Genomic DNA, 24,059 nt, shown 5'->3' with positions numbered 1-24,059 from the left:
ACACTGTAATTAACTGCTACTTGACTCCAAGCGACAGCATACAAGAATTTCAAGAAAAACTCGACAATATTGATACAGCCAGGTCTATAGAAGGTCAATTGATTATTGCCGGAGACCTAAATTAAAAATACATTGAGTGGGGTTTGCCAAAAACGGATTCGAGAGGAAAACGAATTCTAGAAATGGCTGCGCGGCTTGGTCTTATAGTGCTTAATACAGGAAATGCAACCACGGTTAGAAGACCGGAAAGCAGAGGCTCATCAGAAAGCAGAGGCTTAATAAAGAAATGGAGAGTCCTAGAAGATTACACTGGCAGTGATCATAACTACATTTCTTTTAGGGTGGACACCGGAACAAACGCCAACCAGTACATCAAATATACGGGAACCCGTAAATAGAACGTCTCGAAACTAGACACTTCGAAATTAATCGCCGCCATAGACGACCATAACCCATCTAGCAGCTCCCCCAAAACTGCAAAAAAAGTTGTCGTGCTTAATATAACAAGAGCATGTCACAAATCGATACCCAAGGCTTCCTGCAGCAAACATAAAGCAGCAGTTTAATGGTGGACAGAAAATATCGCCCAACTCAGACGCATATGCCTTCGCCTTCGTAGATCGTATACGAGATCCAGGCGAAGAGGAGCCGCATCCCTAGAAGCCGAGCAATATCAAGCGGCGAAAAAGGAGCTGAAGCACGCCATCGACGATAGCAAAAAGAGAAAAAGGGAGGAACTACGCGAGGCCGTCAACAAAAACCCCTGGAGACTTGAGTACAAAATAGTAATAAAGAAACTCGGAGTTCGAGCAAAGCCACCTGACTTTACCGCTGCCAAAATGGATCACATAGTAAGCGCTCTCTTCCCCACACACGAAAATAGGATTAGTGATCCAGAACTGACAACAAGACTTCCACACATATCCCCCAGTTCACCCTTGAAGAGCTGCAACTGGCCATTGGCAAGCTCGAAACTAATAAATCACCCTGCCCAGTCGAGATCCCAGCAGAAGTTCTTAAAAAAATCGCTGCAGAGGGACCGGCAGTACTTTTGAACATGTACAACGCCTGCCTCGAAGCCGGAATATTCCCTGAACCTTGGATAAAACAACGACTGGTGCTAATCAGTAAGGGAAAAGGTGATCCCAACTTACTATCGGCATACCGTCCACAATGTATGCACTACACAGCGGAAAATCTTTATGAAAGGCTACTTAAACCCTCGAAGCGGCCATCAACGAAGCCGGATGACTCTCCCCTAGACAACACGGTTTCAGACCCGACAGTTCAACTTTAGGAGCTATAAGATGCATCACTGAAAGCACAGCGTAGATGCCATAAGTACAAAAGAGTAGTTTTGCTGGCGACTCTAGACGTCCGAAACGCCTTCAACAGCGCTAGATGGGCGGACATGATCTTGAAAAAAGTTTTTTGAATCCCTAACTACCTCAGAGCTGTGATGCGGAGCTACCTCAGCAATAAAAAACTGCTATATCCAACCAGAGAGGGATCACGACAGATAGCCGTTACGTCAGAAGCTACACAAGGATCCACTTTAGGCGCAGACTTGTGGAATATCAGCTACGACGCCATACTACAAGTAAAACTCGAAATGCCAGACGAATCGTACCTAATAGGCTACGCGGATGACATCGCAGCAGTAATTACAGCCGGGACACAGAAGATGCGCGAAGGAAGCTAAACCAGGTCATGATACGGACGCAAGCATGGCTTGACTCAAACAACCTCCAGCTCGCTACGGAAAAAACAGAGCTACTACTGCTAACAAATAAGCACATACCTCTCGAAATAAATATGCAACCGACTATGGATACTCTAGGGACACAAAAAGCGTTGAACTACCTAGGCGTAAGACTGGACCCCAGATTAACTTTCTTTGCACAAATCCAGCACGCCGCAGGAAAGGCAGCGAAAATCCCCTTCCAACTCAGCAGACTAATGGCCCACATAGGGGGGCCCAGCCAAGAGAAGAGAATGCTCCTAATGTCAATGGCCATCAGCGTCCTATTATACGGAGCAGAGATTTGGGCAGATGTGTTAAAAAAGGAAAACCGGCGTAAGGTATTGACAAGAGCACCGCTACCCTCAGAGTTGCATCAGCTTACCGAACAGTGTCAGGTGATGCAATATTAGTTATAAGCGGTAATGTCCCAATTGACCTTCTGGCATACGAAAGAAAAAAGCTTTTTGAATACAACAAGAGCGCATTAGACCAAATAAAGAAAGGTACGATACAAGCATGGCAACGAAGATGGGAGAATGAGAGTCGCGGCAGATGGACGGCCAGACTTATAAGAGACCTACACCTTATGGACAAGTCGTAAATTCGGAGAAGTCGACTTCTAATAAACACAGCTACTATCCGGTCATGGATACTTCAAAAAGTACCTCTACAGAATGGGGTAAGTCTAAGAGCCGTCATGCCTATACAACGATGCGACTGAAGACGACGATGACGAGCGATGGAAAAGAGAACGCACCGCCGTAGAAGACCTGGTCGGTCCAATAAACGCGTACAACTTAATCAGCGTCATGGTGGAGAGCGAAGCTAATTGGGCTATTATTCAGAAATTCGCAGAAACTTTGTTACGCAGCAAAAAGCAGGACCTGGACGCAGGTGCGCAGATGTAAATCTCTCAATCAGGAAAATAAAACGCCACCCTGAAGTAATGCAAACGCGGTTCCAGGGTGGGCGACGGTTCCCTAGAGGGGGGGTTTTAAATATAATGTTAATGTTAATGTTAATGGTTATGTTAATGTTAATGTTAATGGTTATGTTAATGTTTATGTTTATGTTTATGTTTATGTTTATGTTTATGTTAATGTTAATGTTACTGTCTAAGGTTTGTTTGTAAGTTTTCTGTTTAAGGGATGTGAGTCAATTCCTCGTGCAGCACATCTTTGAGAATATCCTTTGATTTAACTGTGCGTTGCCGGATTTTACAGACCAGTGAATCTCATATGTGCTATTTAGAATTAAAATCTGGTGATTCTGGTGGTGTTTGTTGAAGCTGCTTGGTAACGTTGTTGAGTAGCTAAAGCTTAACTATGTCTGATATGTGCTTCGGGTCGTTATTCTGTATAAAATAGGAGTTACTTCCAAGATCAAATTATACCGCTCTTTGCTTCAAATTTATTTTTAAGATATTAAGGTATGCATATTTAACCATGGTGGACTTTATAAATTCCATTTGGCCCACACAGTTACTAGCTCTGCATACCCATATCATTGCTTCTTCACCACCGTTCTTCACAGTATGTATCAAGACTTCCTTATTGAGTGCCGTGCCCATTTTTAGCCATAAAATCTTACGCCCCTTGATTCCAAAGGCTCAAAACATGCTCCCTTCAGATAAAATAACTTTCTACCAAAAATCCCGGGGTACTCTTTTGCGACAACATTATGCACTTACCTATTGACGCGATATGAATGAGTTCTTGTGTGCTTGCTACTTAACCATAAAACCCTGTTTTTTTTTTTTAATTTTGCGAATGGTGTCAGTGAAGAGGGATTTCTTAACATTTTCATGCATTTGGTTGGAGCAAATCGAAGGTTTTGTTTCACACTTTGCAAAACGTTACGAGTTTCACGCTATGCTAGTATTTTTGGTCGCCCTATACGCGCCGAGCTACAAAAATGCCGGTATGTTTGTAATTTTTGTATTACTATTTGTATGAAAGAATGTGTTCTTCCAACAATTCGACCGATTTCAAGGTATCTTTTAAAATTACTACTTTTACGAAAACAAGTAAAACTTTAACTTTCCGACACTTTTACATTTGGTTATTATGTAGGGAATTCCCATTTTACTACTTGCACGCAGACTGCGCTGCCAAATTACTATATTTTTTAATGCTAAAACTATGGTATCAGAGGAATGAACAGGATGATGAGATGAGTTGTAATCGGGGTGACTGACTGTCCATTAGTCCGTCCTTCTTTACGAGCTGCAGTTTGAGTAAAACATGTTTCCTGGTACCAGATGGGCGGAATCAGACCATTGCCACGCCCCACAAACGCAATTATTCGAACATGTATAAAGTACTATAACTAAGCTCCACAATAACACATTTTGAAAAAATGGACGTAACCCCGCATCATAATACGTTTAATGTATTGTATATATCTTCCAAATCACTTAAACCAAATCAATTAAGGTTGCCTAGAACAAATCTTTTCAGCACCTCCTTCGAAAGTGTAAAAATGTGTGAATTCGGTATCATAACCCCGCCTACTCCGCATATAACGGTTATATTGACAATTACTAAAAGGGCGATAACTCAATTAATAAAAGCTTCAGAAAGCAGAAAGCCTCCCAGATACGGAAGATGTGAACCCTAGCTCTTATGGCTGACATATTACTGAAAACTTGAACAAAACTTGAACTAACACCGGTATAAAGTCAACCGGATGATTAAAAATCCTTATATATTGGTGATGATGTTCCCCATTTTTTCATATTAAGAAGTTCTGTATAATATTTTAAAAAGTTGATTAAAATCAGTAAAATGAGTTGGATACTTTCAACACAATTTAAATATCGTTCACGCAGGCTTTAACATGGTTGAAGTAAGTTAGTGATCATTATACCGTTGGTGCCTCTATCTAATTGTAATTAACTCTGTAATTTACGGCAGCATAAGGTGTTATAAAATGTCGATGAACACATATAAACCTATTATTTCTATTATTCTCAGAAAAAAACTCTACTCCGATATGTTTACAACACCATTGGTATAAAACTAATAATCAAAGGTTCGGGGTTCTGGTCTCCTCCCATGCCAAATATTGTTCATCGATTCAACTAAAACTACAACACTTTGACTTTTGTGGATCGTCGAATTATTGGATGTTTTGGTAAATTTTTTTATAAATAATTACTGAATCACTTCTAAGGTGTTGTTTGATCAAAAAGTTATCCTATCGAAAAGCTTTTCGCTGTTTTCCTAAAGAAGGCACTTTTGCCACTTAACAAGTTTGTTAATTATTTAATATTTCCATATTAGATATGTTGCTGAAATATTTTATTCTAATTTTATGCTAAGACAAAGCGCTTTTCCAATCATTTATTATTGTTTCTAAGTCCTGCTTGTTACCTATTTACAGTAATTTTTAATACTACTTAATAACAATATGAAATTTAGAACATCTCAAATTTTTACAAAATGCATAAAATGCAGTTAGGAGAGACTCGGTTAGGTGTCCCTATTGCAAATATTTAATTAGTATTCATTGAAAGTTGAATTTGTTTTATTAAAAAATACTTATGAGACCAGTGCTTTAGTTTTTTCCACTGAATATTTGACTACTATTAACTAATTATTTGTCTTAAAGTAAGATGAAGTGCACCGTAGGACAGATCTACGTCCAGATTAGAAATGAAGCCCCTCATCTCTCATTCTGAGTCTCCTTTTTCACCTTTACGTGGTGGCACTGTTAACCCCGATTGGAGGTTGGGTACTCAACCCCAATGGAAAAGAGGAGAACGTAAGAAAGGGTGGTCTGGTCCCAGTAGAGGGGGTTTAGCACAAGGCTGACAACCTGGTCCCACAAAAAAGTCTCTGTTACGGAAGCTGTAACTAAACCTCGGATAAATAACTCCCAGCGACGACGACCTGGCAAACGTTTTAAGGACAAATACAGAAAGCTTTATAATTGGAATATGCGAACCATATACCAAACCATGGCCCTACAACAATTATTAGAAACAGTAGGATAGTACAAATCAGACATTGTGGCTGTCAAGAAGGCCGAACTGGAAGCGGTATTATCAACAAAAGAAAATATGAATTTTACTATAGTTGCAACGACAAGGTAAACTTAAACAAGTTATGAATTTTGCGAGTATAAGTGACAGAATGTGTGTAATACGAATACGCTCAAAGCTTTGCAACATTCGCATTGTTAATGTACATGCGCCTATTGAAAATAGAATCACGAAAGAAAAATATAACTTCTATGGCACCTTGGAGAATGTATTTGATAAATGCCCGAAACACGACGTAAAGAATATTATTGGAGATTTGAGTGCAAAAATCAGTAAGGCGGCAGTGTATAGAAAATAGGCAGGAAAATAAAGTCTACACGACATTTTCAATGACAACGAATAAAGATGAACAATTTTGCCGCCTCGAAGGACCTAATAGAGGGCACAATGTTCGACAGAAAAAATATTCTTAAATTGATATAGATATCACCAGACGATGATATGAAAAATTAAATAGACCACGTGCTAATCGATCGACGGCGTAAGTCGTCACTTATGAACGTACCTTTCGTAAAGCCAACATTGACTCTGACCACTTTCTCGTGGGTTCGAAAGTACGTGGCCGGATTTCCCTTTCAAGGAAAAGTAAATATGCAGTGAAGGATAGGATAAATATTGCCAAGCTAAAGGAACAAACCTCCAACAATTTTTCCAAATGCAATTGAACAAAAAACTGAAAATCTTGAATGAGTGCGGAAATCTGACGCAAATGTGGAAAAGACAAATGAAGATTATACGGGAAACATCCTTCAAGGTACTAGGAACGATGCAGCTGAATAAACAAAAAACATTATTCCATAAAGAGTTTGAAAAAGAATGATGTATACAAGGCTCTGCCAAATCGAAAGACAGGAGCATATAGCGAACTATACAGAGAACTAAGAAATCTTGAAAAACGCATCCACAGACACAAAGTGAGAGAAAACACCAAAAACTTTTTTCGAAACTATACAAGCAAAATATATTTCAGGAAACTCTGCGAGAACACACCGGGTAACCTGCTAACTGAAACACAACAATCCTTGACAGATGGGTAGAACTTCTTAACTGGAGGTGCCACAGGTAGTCAGTGAACCGACTCCAGATTAGTGTTCTGAGAGCTATAGGGGCTCATTACGCGCTTAAAGAAACACAACGCTCCTGGAACAGACAAGATACCCACAGAGCTGTATGAGCACAAGGACCATGTTTCCCTCATATGTTTAAGGTGGTTCAACAGGCGTTTCAACTTGAAAGCAAAAATTAAAGACTAATCTCACTGCTAAATATAGCCTACAAAATATTTTTCAATATTCTGCAAGAACGATTACGCCCATACATAACCGAATTGCGGGGACTACCAAGCAGGATTTATGACTGGAAGAGGTACTACCGATCAGATATTTATAATCGGACAAATTCTTGAGAAAACGCAGGAAAATAATATCACGACATTTCACTTGTTTACAATAATGGCGAACGTTAGAAATGTGGTACAAATCCGAAACTCCATATCAAGTGAATTTATTTCGAAAAACGGTCTACGACAAGAGGATGCCTACTATTCAATCTTGTACTTGAAAATGTGATAAGAGACTCTGAAGTAACCAAAAGTACAATAGTTTCAACATCTATAGACGACTTAAAAACGACATTTATACAAATAGAAAAAGCTGCAAAGATTATAGAAAAAATGAAAGTATTAATATCTTCAACGGCGAAATCACTGCACGACAGTATTGAGCTAAACTTAAGCGTTGGCGAGCAAAACTTTGAGGTAGTTGACGAATACACACCTCAAGCGACGCATCCTCGATAGATCGGTAAAAATTGCTGACTGATTGCTCGCGTGCTAACATGAAAGTTTGCAAAGATGAAAAAACTATAAGCCTTTAATTGAAAGGTTTTGCGCAAAATTTTTGGAGCTTTTTGCGATGATGGCTTATGGAGAGAGCGGTACAGACTTTGTATATGCAAATACATTTAAAGGCGTTAACCGGAAGGTTTTTAAAAAGACCATAGCTTGACGATTTGAATTCTGATCAGCCACTAAACTGATATTTCTTTATTTAACTTCCTTTTATACATTATTCTCTTATTTACTTAAATAGTTAATTTCATATCTAGCTTATTCAACAAAAAGTTTATTCTCTTATTGACCTAAAGCGTCGATTTCTTTTCTATCTTATTCGACATATCATAGAAGACCGTTAAGCGGTCTCCTTTGCTTATGATTATTAATAAATTTTGTTTACTCAATAGCTAAATAGTGTGTGATATTGGTGGTGTTAAGTCCCCCACCTTTAAATCCAAGCGTCCCGTCTTCGAATATATATTTTTTTTATTTTATTTTTTTTTTTTTATTTCATCTGGTACAGGTCTATAGAGATGTTTAACATCTGTGCATAGAAACAGGGCATTACAAAAACAATATATTTAACATCTTATTTTCTAATATTATAAATATTCTAGCATGGATAATAGTACATTACACTAAATATTGCGTGACAAAGTTATACATATAAATTATATATTATACCAAGTAAGAGCAAAAATTAATCACTTAATAGATAGCTAAAATTTACTATATTGATAAGTTATTTATCCAGGATTTTAGATTTTTGTTAAGAGATTTTTTATTACATGTTAGAATCTTCAAATTATTAGGAAGCATGTTAAAGTACTTAATTGCTATATAATATGCATTTTTAATGCTAATTGACTTTTTAATTTTTGGTAATGTTAGAGTATTAGCTCTAGTTTGTACTTGTTTGGTAAGATATTTTGATTTACACTTTTCATAGTATTGTATTATAGCCTTAACAATAAAAGTTTTCTTGATGTCAAGTGGCAAATTAGTTTCATAATTGTTTTCAAAGAACTTTAATAAACGGTTTTGCATATTTGTTATAGGCTGCAGAGCATTTTTGTAGGCTCCACCCCAGGCAATTATTCCGTAATTGATTACACTTTCGAAAAGTCCATAGTATATAGTTTTTAAGATTTTTATGTCACCCCATTTACTCAATTTGAAAAAGAGGAAAGCAAAGTATCTGACTTTTTTGGCCAGCTCGTTCACATGAAAATTCCATTTCATATGTGTATCAAAGTACAGACCCAGATATTTGCTGTGATCTACTCTTGTGAGTTCTCTGTTGTTTATATTTAGTATATAATTGACGGGTATACTATCACAATAACTGCCAAAAGTGATGTATGTTGACTTGTCTATGTTAAGAGATAATTGATTACTTCGTAGTTTATTTAGTATCTCCAACCATCTATTCAGTCGTGTTTTAACTTCATTCCAATTTTTACCAGAGCAAAGCACTGCAGTATCATCAGCATAGGCTACGAGAGCCATTTCCGGTAGAGTATTGAAGATGTCATTTATATACATGATAAACAGCAAAGATGATTGATTTGAATTTACAATTTCTTTTAACATTTTTTCTCTTTCTTTATCATTTTTTATTTTAATATATGTAAAGAATTTGTTAATAAAATAACCAATTATGCTAGTGTAGTAAGTGACCACCAAACAGGATTTCTTTTTATTTCCTGTTATATTGGAGTTAGTGTATCATAATTTTCTAATCTTAAATCAACATTTGTTGATTGAATATATTCTGTTACAAAAAAAGGGTTGAATTTTTCTTCTTTCAAATAATTTTAAACTTTTCCAATATTTTGCCTCCTTCAGAGTAATCCCTCTCGAATATAATACACTTTTGTCAACGCCCAATCCTTGAAGCACTTCTGAAATGCACTTGTCGGTATGGCCATCAGCTCTTCTTCTATTTTGGTAGTTGAGGATCGTTGTTGACGTCATTCAACAACTCCTGAGCGATACTAATGCGACATAGGTTTTGCTCAAAATATAGCAATTTCGGAACAAACTTCGCTGTCACACGTTTCATGCCCAAAACATTCGAGAATATTTAATGTTATGATCCGATTGATATACCTCCAGGATGCTCATCGTCATCAATATCTTCTCGGCCTTCTGTAAAGCGCTTGTACCACTTATAAACACGCGGCGAATTTCGCCCACCATGACGATTTTTGAGATATAGCTATTTTTAAGTTTATCGCTGACCGCGGTGGCAAAACCGGCATTGCCATATCAAAGAAAGTATTTTCAGTAAAATCTTTAGAATTTTCAAACCGAATTCAAGAAAATGTCTGCGTTGGCAATATTAAGATTGTTTCTGTTTGGTTTCATCATTTCAATTTCAAAATCAAAACATTGTGATATTTTTAACAGCGAAGTACGCACTAGGTTGCTATAAGCAAATAAAATGGATTTAAACGAACAATTAATAGAGGAAATACGTAAATATGAGTGCCTATACAATTTATCATCACCAAAACTCAAATTTGGAAAGAAGTAGCTAAAATATTATATTTGCCGGGTGAGTCAAAGAAAAGCCTGTTTTATTATAAACTTTATTCTAAAGTATTATAAATATTTGCATTACACAGCTGTAGGAAACGATGGAAAGGACTGCTTGACACGTACAAAAAACGTAAACGTGCACAGCGACTGGCTTCCGGCAGTGCTGCTCCGATTCTGCTACAGTGATTATCGAAAGTAAATATTACATTTTTCATATTTGTATTCTTATAATTCAATATTTTCCACTTAATAGAACCATCGGCAACGTGCCTTTTGACGCAATTATGGAAGAAATAGAATGTTCTATTTCAACAAAAGACCAGTACAAATACTTATCCAGAAGGTTATTACACTCCTCCAAATGCGACAAAACAAAAAAAAGGAATGTAGCAAGGGATGACGTTAGCGATGTGTTCACTGTCATGATGAAGGAGTGCGTGGATACAGTGAAAGAGTTTGCAGCCGTTCCCACAGAACACGAGGGTGCAACGTCACTGTTATTCCAAAGCTTGGCGAGGAACATAAGTGAGGCTAACCTAACCCCTCAACGCATACGACAAATTGAGGCGAAAGTAGTAGCCTTAGTGTATAGTGAATTAGGAAACTAGAAATTACATGTGTTTTACTGAAATAATTTCTTTATGTATATCTTATGAATTGTTTTTTGTTACTCTGTAGTGCAATTGTTATTTTGAAATAAGAACCCTTTTTGTTATTTTATATGAATTTTACTGAATTAAGAAGAAATTTAATAAAAAATGAATAACATTTCACAAAATATATGCTTAATTATTAAATAAATACTCCGCCAATTCGTCTCTCGATGCAAACGCCTCCGCCGTTGAACGGTTGGCTTGCGAAATTCGAAAAGCTGGACTTTGCGAAGTTGTTTGCCTCCAAATTCCAGGAACGAAAGCACCATTTTCCGAATGGTCCACTAACTCTTCAGTAAAATATCCCGAGCTTCTATCTAGCATGAGATAATTAGTAGCACAACTGTTGCTAACACTATTTTATCAATATTTTTTGGTGCTGCATGAATATTGCTATGTAATATTCTCCACCTATTCGCTAATATACCAAACGCATTTTCGATGTAAACTCTGGCGGAAGATAGGTTTTTATTGTGATGTTCCTTCAGAGGAGACAAGTTGCGGCCAGGATATGGACGCATAAGGTTTCCCTTAAGTGGAAAAGCACTGCCCCCCACAAAGAAAAACTGGAAGTCTTTATTTGTACCTAAAAAAGAAAGTATTTGTAATCATAAAAAATTAAGTTATTTCCAAAATACAGATTATTTAATTACTCGGAAGGTGATCGAGAGGAGGCAATACGATGTTTTCTCTTAATATCATTTTCCCAAAAGCACTTTTGGCGAAAATTCCTCCATAGCTTTGACTTTCTACTGCCCCAACATCAACAAAAGTAAATGTATGGTCGGAGTCACAAGCTGTCATTAGAACAATGTTGAATGTTTTTTTGGAATTATAAAAAAGTGAACCACTACGTCTCGGGCAAACTATGTTAATATGTTTGCCATCAATACCACCTAGGCAGTGCGGCATTCCGGTTTTTATATAATAACTACATATATAAAAAAAAATTTATTTATAGAATCAATTTTTATTATTTAGCAAAAATGTAAAGCCCACCTTTCAGAAATGTTTTTCAATTCGGATTGGTTTGGTTGAACAACATACACTGTGTGTAATTCATTCCAAATTGCAGCGCAAGTTTCGTAAATAATTTTCCTCATGGATGAAAATCCAATTTTGTGAGACCTTGCCAGAAATTTAAGACAATATCCTCGAGATAAATACATAAATATAACTTCCTGTTATTTACAATTCTAATATAAATTATAAATATTAATTACATCAATGTAATTCCCAAACGTGTTTCTTCTTTTATCGGTTCTCTTCTCGAACAGCGATGGAGCTTGTCTTTCAATAAGCAAAGAAGATCATTAAATTTGTGGACACTCATCCTTGTTTCTTGGAAAAGTGCTCTTCATCCATAGATCACAGCGGTTTAAAACAAGTACCGTAAACCCCTAATTCCTCTCTTGTTAAATTCACGGGTCGTATCCACCATCTTCTTCTTGAACGCGATTTAAAATCTATGAATATCTTACACATGTTTAGCATTATATTTAACATTTTTAAAATTTGAATTAATTGAAAAATACAATACCTGGATTCATATTTTCTTAAACTCACAAGCATTAACAGTCATTGTATAAATCTACAAGTAATCGATCCTAAGATTTTCACTAATACACACGCAAAAATATCCCACTTGGTACGGGTTGTCTCGAAAATTCTACTACTAAAATCACACTTGGTACGGGTTGTCTACTTATATTCTACTACTAAAGTCACACTTGGTACGGGTTGCCAACCAATATTCTGCTACTAAATGACACAAATCTGCTATAGTGTGTTGCCGTGTTATGTTTTAAAATTTATAACTTCAAGAATGTTTTTATTACATATTCAAATACTTTTCGATTGTTCTAATTCCTAAAGATTAAATTTACATAGTATTATTTAAATTATTATTTATTGTATCGAAATATTATTAAATGTTTCCAATTTTATCAAATATATTATTGTGTAACGGTGATTTAGAATATTTTTATATATTATTTATTACTTAGTAGATTGTTTTGATTATTGTTATTGTTCTTGCATTGTACCTCATTTTTTATATATATTTTGGTTTTTGTTCAAATCAAGTTGAATATTTCAACTTATATTGTTAATGTTAAATTGTTAATGTAATTAATATTCATGCACCTGATCTATGTACCTGATTTTATGTATATATCTTTTCGAGTTATAATTTATATTTAGGAATACTCAGAATTTGTACGAAGAGCGCAATTTGCGCCTTACGAAATAAGACGTAAATTTATCGCCCATAGATGGATTGATGATGCAAATGGAAGCCCTGCGTGTCCTCTAAACGATGAAATTTGTTTGACCCACCCTCCTGGTGGCGGTAGGCGGGTGGTTGATGGTGATAATGGAAGCCCCGAGTGTCCTCTAGGTGATCCACTTGGTTTCACCCCCCCGCTCATATACCCCCTTAACTGAAAACACAAAAAAGATATTAAGTAGAAATTTTGAAAATTTCACTTTTTTGTTGATTGCCACTCACCTGTTCAACCTATATCTTAGATTGATGTCTCTAATTAACGTGCACGGTTCCCTGGGGGGGACACTTTCACCGAAGGGGACGAAATCGTCCCCGGCTAAAGGTAAGAAAGGTAATCCAGGGGGTGCCTGGCTTACCGTCACGGGGGGCGGTAAGGTAGGGGGAGTCGGTAGGAGTCTGCCGACAGCAACCCGGGGTAGGGCGGAAGTGCGAGGCGGAATCGCCAGCACTAGCAGAGGAACCTCTGCTAAGTTCATGGGCGTCACGGGGTCCTCGGCGAGCGCTAGGGGCCCGGCGGGGAAGCGAGTGACTGCAGCTAATAAGCTGAAGTCTGATCGTCGACTGGCTGCCAAGATCTTGGAGCGCTACGGTGACAAGCAGGCTGACCAGAAATCTGACCAGCACGCTAGCACACTGGAGTGGGCCAAAAAGGTGCTGAGCGACGTGGGCGACGGTAAAGTGGGGCCGAGCGGGCCCCAAACCTCAATAAAGCGGCAAAGATCGCAGGAGGGGGAATCCTCCCTCAGCAAAAAGCCTCGGGTCGGACCCGCACCTATGTTTAGCGAAATCGCTAAACTCGCAAGCTCAGTGGAGCTTGGGGTGTACGACCGAAGCAGAGGAGATGGAGCCATCTCCCATGACGAGTGGAAGCGGGTAGCGGCTGCTATCTCCGCTGTTTTCATGAAGGTGGTCAGGGGAAGCCCTGGACCACCCCCTAGATGTGAAAGCGCTGGGTGGAACCTCGGCCTTCACAAACTCATTAGGTGTGCCGACGAGCGGTCGGCTCTCCTTTACAAGGAGGCGGTAGCCAGGGTAGGGGAGGTATGGAAAGGAGCAAGGCTCGTGGCGGTGGCCAAATCGGATCTCCCGATGCGGCCTCGGGCTCGGGTCTGGCTTCCGGCCGAACCTTCCACCCCGGCCGAAATTGAAGAGATGTTGCGGTACTGCAACCCATCTCTCCCCACCCAAGACTGGAGGGTGATCAGGCTGGAGAGGACCGAGGCACCATATCGGCAAGCGCTGATACTCCTGAACAAGGAGTTCCTCGCTCCTCTCAGTGTCACAAAGGGGGCCATAAGCTATGGCTTCGAGAGAGTCGTTCTCAAGACGCTCCCAACAGAAGCCAGGGCGGATGGCCCGCTGCCTCCTGCGGGGGTGGAAGAGAGTGGGAAGGTTCTCCTCTCGAAAATGGACGTCGACCCTGTCCTCTCGGACGCGGTGAGCACGGGGGGCGGATCGTCAAGTGATGGCGGATCCGTCTTCAGTCTCGAGCATCTGTTCGAGGAGGCTGGCGTCGACGATATGGACGATGGTGCGGAACTCGCACTGCTGGAGAGGAGTTTGGAGAATGAAGATCCTCCAAATTAACCTCCAGCACTCAAAGGCGGCCGCCGCCGATTTAGTGCTTCGTCTAGGAAGGGACGAAGCCGACGTTGTCCTTATCCAGGAACCGTGGCTGAGTAGCTATGGCATATCTGGACTAAGGACAAATAGCCATAAGCTCCTGGCGGCAAGCAGCACAGGTAGAACCAGAGCCTGCCTGTTGGTCAGAAATGAACTTAACGTTTTTCTTTTACCTAATTTCAGCAACGAGGACGTCGTCACCGCTAGGCTGGAGGACAGTGCTAGGGAAATCTGGCTTGTCTCAGCCTACATGCCGCACGACGACGAGGTGGAACCACCTCCGAACTTGCTGAGGATGGGTCTGGCAGAGGCCAGACGCAAAGGAGCCGCGGTTATTATAGGCTCGGATGCCAGCTCAAGGCACACCGTCTGGGGGAGCTCGGACACAAACGCAAGAGGTGAGTCACTTTTTGATTTTATTTGTGATGTTGACCCTTTTATAGGGGAAACTGCCCTACTGCGACTACCCTGGCTAAAAAGCTTGAGCGAGTTCAAAGAGCGGCGCTTATCGGAATCTCCGGTGCACTGCGAACCACACCAACGATAGCTCTCAACGCTATATTAAATATAGCACCCGTGGACATTGCCGGTAGGTGCATTGCTGTGAGGTGTGCTATTAGGCTCAGAGAAGCTGGGCTTGTGAAGAGGTCCGAACAAGGACACGCCGCAATTCTCTCCTCCTTCACCTGCATTCCTGAAAATTTGGATCACTGCGTCACGGAGGCCTCTCGGAGGCGGCTTTTTCTCTGCTCATATCCCGACGAGGGAGATGTGGAGGGGAAGAAGCCGCTGGAGAAGAGGCGCGGTGAGTTTTTTCACGGATGGGACGAAGCTAGGAGGGAAAGTTGGAGGGAGGGTTTTCTGTAAAGAGCTCTCCGTCAATCTTTGCTTCAGGCTACCGGACCACTGTAGCGTTTTTCAGGCGGAAGTGGCCGCGATCAAGGTGGCGGTAGAAGTACTGTTACGTAGTGTAGCTTCGTTTAGAGAGGTGAGCATTCACTCCGACAGCAGAGCGGCAATACAAGCCCTGAGTGCGCGAACCGTGCATTCAAAGCTAGTCAAGGAGTGTCTGTCCTCGCTAGAATTAGCATCAGGCTACTTCAATATCAGGCTCGTTTGGGTGCCTGGTCACAGCGGAATCGCTGGGAATTGCAAGGCCGATGAGCTGGCCAGGGGGGGTACCCTTGCCCCGCTCATATCGGAATGGGATCGAGTTGGTTCTCCACTAACGTCTTGCATTCTCGCTCTGGACCAATGGACCTCGCAGTAGCTCAGCAGACGCTGGTCGGCGACCAGCTCCTGCGCGACTGCGCGATCCTTCTGGCCGAGAGTGGAGCGCAGGAGATCGGGGGATCTTCTCGCCTTGAACAAAGTTCACCTCGCCGCCATGGTAGGAGTTCTCACTGGACACTGTCCAATGGGAACTCATGCGGTGCGGCTTAGAATACTACCCGATGGCAGTTGTCAAAGCTGTATGGAGGAGGGTGAAGTGGAAACATCCCGGCACTTTCTCCTCCATTGTCCAGCTTTTGCTAGGTTGAGATTGAAACATCTCGGCAATCATACTTTTGGCGGTCCAGAAGATCTGGCCGAAACAGATATTGGCCATCTCAACAAGTTTGTCATAGGCACAAAGCGCTTTGTCGACATGTAAGGGTCTATTGATCCGGCTCATAGGAGTTTTGGGTACCACAACGGACCGGCGTTTAAGCTGTCCAAGTGTGATCCTTCTTAGGATCGACCCGCTAACCTAACCTAACTGTGCGGCTACATGAATCAAATATCATAATCAGTTTGTGCTACTGCTATTGCTTTAAATAGTATACAGGTTTTTTGTACTTTTGTATATTTAATTTTTAATTTACTATTACATTATTTTTTTGTGCAGTTTTAAATTTTGAAACGTCAAAAAGATTTGTTACATTAATTTTTTCTTCGCTTATTATTTGTTTTAAATCTTCTATCTCTAAAATAAGTGGATTTAAAATTTCATGTTTTGATAGTGTAATAGTTTGCTTTGTATTTTCAAGTTCAGCATTATATAGTTTTTTCATAATTTGTGTTAATTCCGTAATTGTTTTAAATTTTTGTGAGTTAGCAGCAATTCACACTTGTTATTGTTTTCTATAAAGTTATTTACACTGTTTGTTATTTTCATAAAGTTATCCTGGTCTGGTATGCCTAAAATCCATTTCCAAACCGTTCCCATTTCATTAACCCCTCTTTTTATTCTATTATTGCCAATCATTTATTGCTTTAACAATGTTTCTATTATTCGTTTTTCTGAATCCACACTTCAGTCAATAATTAGTACAATTTCGGCATCAGTTTTGAATTTTTGTATAATATTTGAAATAATGATAAATTCGTCAAATGATATATTGAACCATATTCTTCAAAAATTACTGCAGAGTTTTCCTCAATAAGTATGTTATTTTCTCTTAGATAGGATATATAAAAATATTAATGAAATTTTAATATACATCTTCATAGTGCCTGTAAAATAGTAGGTCTAAATTTTAGTATTATCTATATCGGTTATTTATTTCTATTTTGTATTTTAACTTTATTTCTCAAATATTCTGTTACTGTTTGTGTATTTTAATTAGATTTTAATATATTCCTTTCTTCATATATTTTTTCATAAAAAATTTCTCCTTTACGATATTTTTTTTTGAAGCCTTTTCTAGTTATGATACTGTAACTGTCCTGAGCAATCTTTAATGTGTTTTTTAAATTTTCATGGATTTCTTTATTAAATAAAATATTACAATCTAGTTTACCTGTTACTGAGTGAATAGTTTTATTATATTGTTGAACCGCTCTTATAATGATTCAAAGTTACTTTATAAATCATATTCCAGCTTTAAGCATCTTGAAATTTCTATTAAGGTTAAATGAACTCTTTCTATTTGTCCATTACTAGTACTGTGACGTGGTGTACAATAATAAATTTGTATATTTTGCGTTCTATTAAAAACTTGAACTGTATTGTATTTAAGCCTATCTCATTATCTATAACTATACTTGTAACATTTAGAAATGTTTGTAAAAGTTCCAAAACTTTACCTTCTAGATTTAATTTGTCTTCAATATGTCTCACAACTAGATATTTAGAGTAAGAATCTATACATGTAAGAAATTTTAATTTTTGTGCTAAAAAAAATGTATGTGGAGTTGCTCTCCTCCTTTTTCTGGTATAGGTGCTTCCCCTATAGGAATTTGTTTCGGGTGCCTTTCATATTTATTACTATTACATATACTGCAATTTTTTTGCATTGTCAATCAATCAAGCCAATAATATTGTTGCCTAACTTGGACCAAATTTTCCATATAGTTCCTGTATGCTCTATTATGCGTTTGCTTGATCTTTTCTATTAGTTATATCGTTGGAAATAGTTTTGTATGTAAAAATGTTATTGTAGGAAATGCGTATTTTAAAACGTTTTTCATTTCATAAAGCACTTCAGCTGTGCAGTATATTCCCGTAACTACTTTTGGATTTATATATTATTTCAGAATACCTACTATATTTTTTGGCGTATCATATTCAATTAGAAAGCGTTTATTGTTAAAATAAGAAATCGTCTCTAAGACGGTAATTTTTGCTCCGTTGTCTATTACTAATTGTTGTTTAAAATGGTTTACTGGTTTTTTTGTTTCATGAATTTAATATTCATCGCTGCTTTCCGCAGAATGTTGCGTGTTTATTAGTAAATCATTTGAGTCGCTTGCCTCTTCAGAACTAGTTGAATTGCTTACCATTTGCCTGGACAACGCGTCAGCAACTACATTTGTTGTCCCTGGTTTGTAAATTATTTTTGGAGAAAGTTCTTTCTCATTAGTTGCATAGTTTAATTCAGTGAAATTTAATGTTTTTGAAATAAATATAATGGTTTTACCTTCCTGTGATAACACAACACCTAAAGTTAAATTTGATGCATCGGTAGTTAAAATAAATAGTTTATTATAGTCAGGTTGTGTTAGTTCCACCTGTTGAAATAATAAATTTTTCAACGTTTCACAAGTAGCTACCCCCTCTTGATCAAGGTGTATTATTTTTCTTTTTGAGAGATATTGTGATATTTTTCCGTTTTCCCCTTGCAAATGTTTTGTTAATGGTTTTAAAATAGCGGCATGGTTTTCAATAAATGTCCTATAATAATTCTATCAATCGTAAAAATCCTCGCAATTGACGCAATGTCTTTGATATTGGATAATTTTGTATGGCTTCAATATTTTTTGGATCCGTTTTAAAAATATTTTTGGTTATTACATATTCTAAAAACCTCCTATTGGTAAAATTTTCAGAAGATATTTTCATATTTGCATCCTTTAATATTTTAATTACTAAATTCAAATGTTTTTGTGTTATAACGTCGTCAACAAAACATGACAGATCTTTCCTATATAGTCCCTTAATACGTTATCCATGGCTCGTTGAAAAATGCTTCTTGCATTTTTTAGTCCAAATGACATACGTAAAAAATCATATTTTCCATTGTTTACCGAGAATGCCGTTTTCTCTATATCGTTTTCCTCCATTAAAATTTGTTTAATCCCAGATTCTAATTCGATTGTGGAAAAATATTATATTTTGATTTTCCTAAGTTTGTAAGTATTACCTGAGTGCTTGGCATCCGATATGGTTTTATCGTTAATTTTTTTTTAAATCGATTACTAATCTTAATTTCGAACTACCGTTATCATTTATTTCCTTTTTGGAACAACCCAAACTGGGAAATTGTATGGTCTTTTACTTTTCCTAATTATCTGTTTTTGTAATAAGTTTTGAATTTCGTTATTAATAAAATTATTTACTGACATTGGATAGGGATATTGTTTAAACCAAATTGGCCTTTCCTTAGTTATTATTATTTCCGCTTATTTCCGTTACGAAAAGGTAAATCTAAATTCCCTTCACTATGCAGTCTGAAAATTTTATTACTTATTTCATCCTGTAAATTTTGTATCAAACCTTCTTTTTTACTCTCTCCGAAGGATATTTGTAAAGGTTCTGCTGCCCTTAAGTTATTCAAAAAGTTTCCATTTTCAGAAACAGCTAAATCTTTGTTTTGTTTTAAACTTTTTGTTTTTCCGACATTTATATTTGTTAGCGCTTTAGGACTTTCTTACCCCAAGAGGTTTAAATTTTGATTCTTAATAATATTATTTACTTTTTTACTCTTTTCTTTGTTTTATTTTGAGGGTAAAAAATTAAGCTCACATTTGATTCGAATACAGCTCTTGCGCTTTAGCAAGAAAATTAGGTAAATCTGTAGGTGCTAAAGTGAAAAGTATTTGGTCTAATGGATAGTTTAAACCAGCTATGAAGTTTTTAAAGCAGTTTCACGGATTTTGATATTTAATTGTTTTGTGATTTCAGATTTTGTCCCATGCGTCATTATTGTCTTGTTTATCAGAGATTGACTTTATTATAATAGTCTATTAAGAATTTCGGTCCTTGTTGCAAAATATTTATTTCCTGGTCAATTAAGTGAATTGGTCCTCTGCGAAATCTAATCGGGATAATATAGCTCCTTGGTTTAGTACTGTTCCGTGATTCGTCAGAATGTCACTTGCATCTCCTACAATTTTATTTCGTAGGATTGTCAGTGCACCGAAATATCGTCTACTGCCTTCTATATAAATAGTCATTGAATTTTTTGCAGCTTCCCTGCAGCTGACGATAGATTTATAAGAATATTCTGGTTAAGATGTCAATGTACTAACTTGGTTTGTTAATTGAGTTATTTCAGCTCTTATATTAGCCATTTGGTCAGCTACTAATCTAGCTATGTGCTCTGGAGTGAAATTAATAACTGACATGAGAAAGGTTGACTGGAAAATTTATATATTATTTCGTCCAATTTAATATTTATACAGTTTTATTTCACTTCTTTTTTCTATACGAGCACTTGTAAGTTTCGTGTGTATCAGTTTTAGTAGTATTTAAGCCTAAACTATTTTATATTACTGGGATTATTTCCCATAAAATATTTACATATTTTATTGTTATAAATTTAATATATCTTAAATATATTTAAAATATTACCTTACTACTTTTCATCCTTTGATGCGATTTCCCTTGCACTTGCTGCACAAATTCATTATTTGTATTGGGTTTGCTGATTCCTGTTGAATTGCTTTGGCTCTTTGCTTATTAATATCTGATACTCGTATATACATATGTTGGGTTTGTATTGTGATAAGTAACTAAACTGATATTTCTTTATTTACTTTCCTTTGATACATTATTCTCTTATTTATCTAAAGAGTTAATTACATTTCTAGCTTCTTCAACAGAAAGATTGTTCTCTTATGCACCTAAAATGTCAATTACTTTTCTAGCTTATTCGACAAAACATAATTCTCTTAATAACCTAAAGTGTCCATTACTTTTCTATCTTATTCGAAATATCGAAGAAGATCGTTAGGGGTTTTCTTTGCTTATGGTTATTAATAAATTTTGTTTACTTAATAGCAAAGTGGTTTGTGATATTGGTGATGTTAACTTGCACCCCGATATTTTAACAATAAATAAATTAAACAGGCTACGGTGGGCGGGTCATTTTTTTCGCGTCGACAACTATCGTTTTAAGCAAATTCTCCTAGCCGGATGCAGAAATAGCAGGAGCAGAGGTAGACCAAAACTTAGATGGATTGATGGTGTGAACCAGGAAGCTGAAGCGGTGGAATTGCGATGCTGGCAAACTCAAGCAAGCGATAGAAATAATTGGAGCTAATGATGATGACGAACTATTTGATTGCAAAATTTAAAGAGAAGCAAATAATAACAACTTCGTTGTTATATTATAAGGGCATTCCCTAATAATACATATGTACTTATATGCAGTTTTTATTTCGGATTCTTTTGATTTGATGAATTATTTTATTTATGTTTATGGTATATACAAATTTTAGCGTTTTCAAAAATCTAGAGAATTGTTTACATTGGTGCCCAACAATAATTGCTCTAATGATTTCTTTAATTTTGTTTTTCTTCAAAACTATAGATGATTTTCTTTAGTTTTCTTGCGACATTTTGGATAAAGGACGATACGGATAAAGGAGGTTCTCCAGATTAAGAAAATATATAAATATAGGTAGTGCTGACTTTTGGTTTTACATTAAATAGTGCAACGATAATTTTAATTCAATATATAATTTTCTATTTAATTTCTTTTGTTCCATTCTTTTTATGCACACAATAATATAACACATTATTAAATTTGCGCGTAGAACACCTTTTTGCGTTGGCGGCCTTCGGTAGTGCTTCAAAAAAAAATCTCTGTTCGGTCCAATACCGCGGTGCAGTCAGTTCTTTCGCGTAGAACTTCTTTTTGGCTTGGTATGAATAAATGGATAGCCATAGTTAAATATTCAATTAAAGTTAGTTTTGCACTATCTAATAGAAAACAAATGTATAGAAATGAATTAGTGAAGTGTAAGTGGATACAAAAGTTAAAAATATGAGTGTAAACTTCATTATAAATTGAAAATACACGCCCTTTAAATATTTAAATTTTTAAACATTAAATGAAAATATCTCAAAAACCATAGGTCAGCGGCAACTATATATATCTGTACATACCCATTTTAACCACGAATTCGGGGGATACTATTCTAAATCCCACCCATAAACGAACAAAAACGTAAACTAATAATTAACACATTCTTTCATAAACACAATTTATTTCGACTAAATACTGGCGCGATAAATATTGAACGTTGGATCACGATCCAATTTGTTTATTACAGTTCTTTACTACTTCCATTAATTTCTCGTTGTGTATGCGGACGTTTCGTTAATTTCGTTTCTACATAAATTTTTATACGTATTCCTATTTATTGTTAAAATTAATACTTCCATATTCACCACGAAAAATGTCAAAATTTCACTTTCTTCTGTCAATTCATTTAAAACTTTTTTACTGTTTAGCACACAGCCTTAATACCCAGTTTTACGGGGCATCTCTACAGGCAACGTACACTGCTTACCATCTGAAAAATAAATTGCCACTGATAGCACAAACAGTTACCGACATTCCTCCCTTCCGTACTTACCGCCCGTATCAAACCAAATTTGTCAAAAGTTATGCTCGTTGTTGGTCGGCAGAAATCCCCCACTGAACCCTCCCCGAGGGTGCCGACTGGTAATAGATACCACAGTTTCACAAAGTAAGCGGGGACGAGCTGGTAACAGATCGCCCCTGCCGTAGACGTGAGGAATCTGTGTGTTACCTGTGTGTTCGATGTTCCTCAATAGCACAGCATACAGGTAAGGAGCCTTACCATGGTCGAGGGTACTATGAAGGGCTGGATCAAGGTGTCATGCGACCCGTACCGAGGATCAACCTGGCTGGGGGCCCTTAAATAGCCCAGTCTCAAACGGAGCTTACGGATACCTGGCGCCCTCCGTAATATGATAGCCTTACTTGCGTAGCGGGGGCTATGCGCAAGCGGACACACATTCCCCCACACTCGTGGGACCATTTATGAACCTGAACAACAAAACGAACAAAAACAAACACACAAGGGAGTCCGGATCTCCACCAAAAACTCCGGAGGGAGCGAGTTGCTCCCATAAAAGAGCAGCGTTTGCAACGAGCTCGTCAACAATCGGCAAGAGGACAGGAGCGAAGCTTGGTCCCGCAGATAAGGCAGGCACAAGGAAGGGGGCAGAAGCTAAAGCTGGCCCCAAGAAAGTAGCAGCGCCGGAGGCAGCCAGGCCCAACCCCTGTAGTCAAAACACGACTGAGAAGCGGGGGGAGGGGGGAGATGCTAAAGGGGCTGCTGCTGGAAGTGCATCTGCCAGAGAGTGGCCCGCTTTCAATATTCAGGACCCGACAAAGGCAAGGTATGCGGAGAGACGACGCGCCGCATACCTATTGAGGTTAGTGGAGTTGCAGCCGCCAACCAAGGAGGAGCTGACCAAGGAGCTCTTAGCATCAATTGAATGCGCGAGGGCGGTCATACCTAATTTTAAACTGGAACCTCCAGTAAAGGCAGCAAAGCGACAGAGGTCAGCTGAAGAGGCTAAGCCGTCAGCCAAACGACCGAAAACAAAGGGCGTGACGCCCGCAAAATCATTTACAGAAGTGGCCCGGGACCGAATTGTCATTGGCGTTCTGGATGAGGGGGACCCCGAAGGAAGAATCCCCAGAGCCCAATGGAAATGGGTGCAGGCTGCGCTGACAAATGTGGCGGTGGAAGTGCTACTTAGCAATCCAGGTCCGCCACCGTCATGCACAGATGCCGGCTGGTACCAGGGCCAGATTAAAATGATTGCATGCGATGACGAGAGATCGGTCGCACTATACAAAGCT

The 24,059-nt window shown here is 38.0% G+C and overlaps 2 protein-coding genes and 1 long non-coding RNA gene across 3 annotated transcripts; 2 read left to right on the top strand and 1 right to left on the bottom strand.

Annotated features, from left to right (window-relative positions):
* Positions 1–9,426: 9,426 nt before the first annotated feature.
* LOC138856375 (uncharacterized) lies at positions 9,427–10,862 on the top strand. Its single transcript, XR_011395610.1, has 3 exons — positions 9,427–10,183; positions 10,254–10,362; positions 10,421–10,862. It is a non-coding gene; the product is annotated as an uncharacterized lncRNA (long non-coding RNA).
* A 90-nt stretch (positions 10,863–10,952) lies between these two features.
* LOC118682498 (uncharacterized) lies at positions 10,953–12,440 on the bottom strand. The gene is given in 5 exon segments (XM_070107391.1): positions 10,953–11,155; positions 11,158–11,406; positions 11,474–11,751; positions 11,820–12,286; positions 12,361–12,440. Coding segments are annotated over 4 exon segments (900 nt in total). The 5' UTR covers positions 11,990–12,286; positions 12,361–12,440.
* Positions 12,441–13,581: 1,141 nt separating this feature from the next.
* On the top strand, positions 13,582–14,694 carry LOC138856033 (uncharacterized). Its single transcript, XM_070106480.1, has one exon. It carries the CDS (start codon positions 13,582–13,584, stop codon positions 14,692–14,694), a length of 1,113 nt encoding a protein of 370 aa, XP_069962581.1.
* The last annotated feature ends 9,365 nt before the right edge of the window (positions 14,695–24,059 follow it).

This window comes from Bactrocera oleae, chromosome 3, assembly GCF_042242935.1.
Source record: "Bactrocera oleae isolate idBacOlea1 chromosome 3, idBacOlea1, whole genome shotgun sequence".
In the NCBI taxonomy this organism is placed as follows: domain Eukaryota; kingdom Metazoa; phylum Arthropoda; class Insecta; order Diptera; family Tephritidae; genus Bactrocera; species Bactrocera oleae.
This window is presented reverse-complemented; position numbering and strand designations above follow the sequence as displayed.